The 3,903-nt window shown below is 58.1% G+C and overlaps 1 protein-coding gene across 1 annotated transcript in view; it reads left to right on the top strand.

The window, feature by feature from the left end:
* Positions 1 to 3,903, top strand: part of VOLCADRAFT_93973 (uncharacterized protein) — a gene marked incomplete at both ends in the record, with an annotated part of 15,180 nt that overhangs the window by 2,084 nt on the left and 9,193 nt on the right. The window contains 5 exons of the mRNA XM_002953266.1: positions 649 to 653; positions 882 to 967; positions 1,233 to 1,424; positions 3,082 to 3,116; positions 3,763 to 3,785. Coding sequence (XP_002953312.1) covers positions 649 to 653; positions 882 to 967; positions 1,233 to 1,424; positions 3,082 to 3,116; positions 3,763 to 3,785 — 341 coding nt within the window. The remainder of the gene's footprint in view (positions 1 to 648; positions 654 to 881; positions 968 to 1,232; positions 1,425 to 3,081; positions 3,117 to 3,762; positions 3,786 to 3,903) is intronic.

Below are 3,903 nucleotides of genomic sequence, written 5' to 3'. Positions count from 1 at the left end.
GGTGCACGATCTCGCTGCTCACAGCAGTACTGGGTGACAATGATGGTGCATCGATGGATGACCTCGAAAGAAGAAGCTACGGATGGCTTAGCCCTGTCAAAGGAAAGCTCCCCATGATAGTTCCATGGCGCCCTTGTTCGGGCCGCAGTTCCTTTTGTAAGCAAACGTGACTTAAAGCACCTTAGATACTCAAGAAGAACTTCAAGAACCATAACGCTGTATCAATAGCTCTTGGCACTTCCGCCATGGGCAGATTACGTCAATCGCCCGCTATGCCACACAAGCAAAAATGAAGCAACGGCCTTCATGATAACTTGACCTGTTGTTTGCAAGGGCTTGCACTTAGGGATCTTGCTTCCGGGGAGGACGTAACCAGGTGCAGAGGAACGGAGGTGAACGTGATAATGCAGTGACATACAGCTATAATATAAACGTTTAATAGGCTAACTGTCGACAAAGTGAGTTCGCCGAACTGCACCTTACCAACACACTTGGATTTGCAGCTGTTGCGCCGTACAATTTAGCTGGCCTCTGACAAAAGGCACCTCCCATAGCACTTCCAGCTCCATTAGCAAATGTGCACAACGTCCGATATTTGATCACAGGCTTTCACCCAACGTTTGAGCCCTTCTTTTCGGCCTGTTCCAGCTCTGGTGCGTCCGTAAAAGCTGCTAGTTTCCTACATATGACCAGCAAATGAGGAAGCCTGAACAACTGCGCGGCGCCCTGAGAAGCTGCTGTGGACCCTGCAAACGTTTGCAAGGTACTGTTCGTTGCAAAACCTTCATGCTGTAGCCGCCGCACTTCAGTTCCATTGCTCTAATTTATTACGCGGTTAGATCAAGCATTTCTTTATTGAAACCCTGCTGACGTTGCTTCAGGCACAGCGTCGCCGCTTCATGGACATGGACTTGCCTGACTCATCTGTGAGGGCAAGGTGCGACTTGCGGCAACTCATTTTTTTGAGGTGAGATGCTTGCTTCTCGAGCTTGTGTATGGATCTTTGAAGCACAAGGGGCTTTGTCGACGGGCTTTCGACGGGCATGTGTTTGTGCAGCGCTCTGCTGCAAGAATATGGGCGTATGCAGCGTTTGAGCGTTATCCCGACAGTTGTGCTTTAGCTGTGTAAGGAGCCTACGAAGGCTGAAAGCTAGGCGGTCTGGCAGGAAAGTACACGTCGTTAGGCGAGACATGACCACTTCGTCCGATGTCCGTGACCTTCCTCGCGACAGAGACGACTGCTCATTCGAGTTGCCCAAGACCTTCCAGATCGACCGCATTCCACCTGGCAACGAGAATCTCTGCGTACACTACATTTCAACTCTCCAAGACCCCAGTGCGATGTTGCGTCGGCGTGAAGCAAGGGCCCCCATTGTCAACGCTTCTAATCAACGCAGTCAAGCTCACATCGTCTTCCGCTGCTGGTGAGTGACGCCGGATGCACGGTCGCCCGTACATGTCGTACGTTAGTTAGAACGCGCCTAGATTTCCGGCCGTGAGGCCGTTACACGTCGTATCAAGGTCGGCCATCGTTCTTGGATTCTATGGGTGAAGGCGCGTTGCAAATGGGTAGACGAGTTGGTGACGGAGGGGGATTTCGGTATGAAATTGTTGTACCTTGGTAAGGTGCGGCGTGTAGGGAGTACGGCATGAAGGTCTTTCCCCGTATGTTCACTGCGTGGGTGCCACTTTGTGTCCGTTCGTGATGTAGTGATGTCGTACATACGTTCGGAGCAACGTTTCTTGCTGTGGGTGTTTCGTGGCGCGGTGTTTTTCTCCTGTCGTGCCGGCAAGCAGCAACAGCGACAACGACAGCAAAAGCACAAAGGCAGCAAACTGCAAAGATAAGGTCAGCAAACTCAGATAGAACCTGCAAAACCGGCCGATGGTTACTGTTGCGGTGTTCAGTGGCTTGTATTTGTGCGCAATTGTATGTATGTATGTATGTATGACGTTGATTACACTGTGGGCTGAAAAGCCGGGGGCCCAGGGCCGAAGCACAGCGCGGGGGGCGGGTGCATACGGCTGGTTAGTCTCATGCACTCCGCCCCCGGGTCAGGCCGCACGGGAAACGACGGCCGGCACGCAACAGCGCTTGTTTGGCGCTCCAACTAGACGGGATCTATGCCCGTTGGTCTCCTAACATAAACGAAGTCGCAACTGGGGGGCTCTTCCTGCCGACCGAACGAACCGAGCATCTCAGAGAGCTCGCTACCAGGACCTGGGCGACCGGGAGCCCGACGAGTCATCCCGGGCTGGGGAGGTCACCAAGCTCAAAAATCCTCACGCAAAAAAGAGCGCAAAGAGCTCACACCACAAGACGCCAAACAGCCTCCTTAGACTACTACCCTCCTCCGCCTCTCCCTCCCTGGGCTAGTCCAGGGGAGATAGCCCCCGTCGAGGGGGTAACACCGCACAAGTCCGCGCCCTTCCACAGCACTGGGTCTAACTTGGAAAGTACTCAAACGGGAAGACCCTGCGGCAACGCAGGGCGATCAAGCCTCCGGAAACCACAGGGGGGGAGGGTAGCCAGCTCGGCGCCCCCCCAATACCGCTCTACCAAGACGGCTGGTTCCCAAGATCCTATCTCACCTAGACGCCGCAACACGAAAAACCCGGTCTCGTACCCTGAAGAACCTAGTCCTGCACCACGCGCGCACCTTCGAGTACGGCCCCCCCTTCTGGGTGCCCACCTCCCCCTCATCCGCGCCCTCGCTACGGCCACCTGTTTCCACTCACCACCCCTCAACCCTACATCCTCTTGGTGTACTCTCTACCTCTTCCCCCCCCCGGCTCTCCCCGCCCTTTCCCCGGTCTCCCCCCCCTCCGCCGGTACGGCTCCCCCAGGCAAATAAACCCTCCCTCCCCCATGTCCCCTTGCGCGGCACCCCCCCAAGCCCCATCCCTGATCCCGCCCCCCTCGCAACCTATCCCCTCAACCTCCCTCTCGACCTCCCTACCATCCCCACCACCTCAAATCCCCCCTCCGCGCCTCGACACCCTATCCCCTTATCCCCTAAACTCCAGCTCCCGCCGCGTCCGCTTGACCATTAGGTCGTGATGTCCACCGCCTCCGCGCAGCGCAGTGCTCCCCCGACGATTGACAGGATCGGGTGGTGGGGTCCCACTCCGTCCCAGCCCCGCCTTGGGACATTGAGCGCAGTGAAAGAGCGCAAGCGCGCCCAGAAGTCCACTACTGCCCGAGCGCGGGCGTATTCCAGGGGGGTTGCTGCTGCTGCTGCTGTTGTTGTTGTTGCTGCTGCTGCTGCTGCTGCTGTTGCTGCTGCTGTTGCCGTCCCCGGTCCCGCGCTGGGCCCCTGCGTTTGATCCTCGAGTACCGGCGCGTTCAGCGGCGGCCCCTCGTGCGGTCTCACTCCGTTGGCCAGGTGAAAGAAGTCCGTTATCCGCCGCTGTTGGGGCCCTTGCGCCTGGATCTGTTGCGCTTGCTCTGGCTGTTCTGTCGCGGGGTTAGCCGCCCTTTCCAGTCGCCGTCCGGCTGCTCGCAGGCAGCACCTGCCTACCTCCATAGCAGACAGGGCCACCAGGGCGATCACGTCCCAGGGGGCCTGCTCGCAGCCGGTCGGGGCTTGGACCAACCACAGCTGCTTCCGGGTGATGCCGCCTGTCGCTGCCTCCTGGGAGGGCTGTATGTGTCGGTCAATCTGCTCCCGGACAGCTTGTGCGACGGGGCACTCCCAGAAGTGGTGCATGCGTGGGGAGCAGTGCTGGTTGCTGGCGTTGCCGAACCCTCCACACCCACAGCGCTCAGGCACCATGCGGGCCAGGTGCGTGTTGCCGGGCAGGGGGATGCCGTCCACAGCGAGCCGCCACAGCGTTTCTTTGTTCTCGTTCTCCCACCGCACCCCCGACCACAAGCGGGCTTGCGTCGCCCTGAAGCGGCTG

The sequence above is a fragment of the Volvox carteri genome (assembly GCF_000143455.1).
Source record: "Volvox carteri f. nagariensis unplaced genomic scaffold VOLCAscaffold_35, whole genome shotgun sequence".
NCBI lineage: Eukaryota > Viridiplantae > Chlorophyta > Chlorophyceae > Chlamydomonadales > Volvocaceae > Volvox > Volvox carteri.
This window is presented reverse-complemented; position numbering and strand designations above follow the sequence as displayed.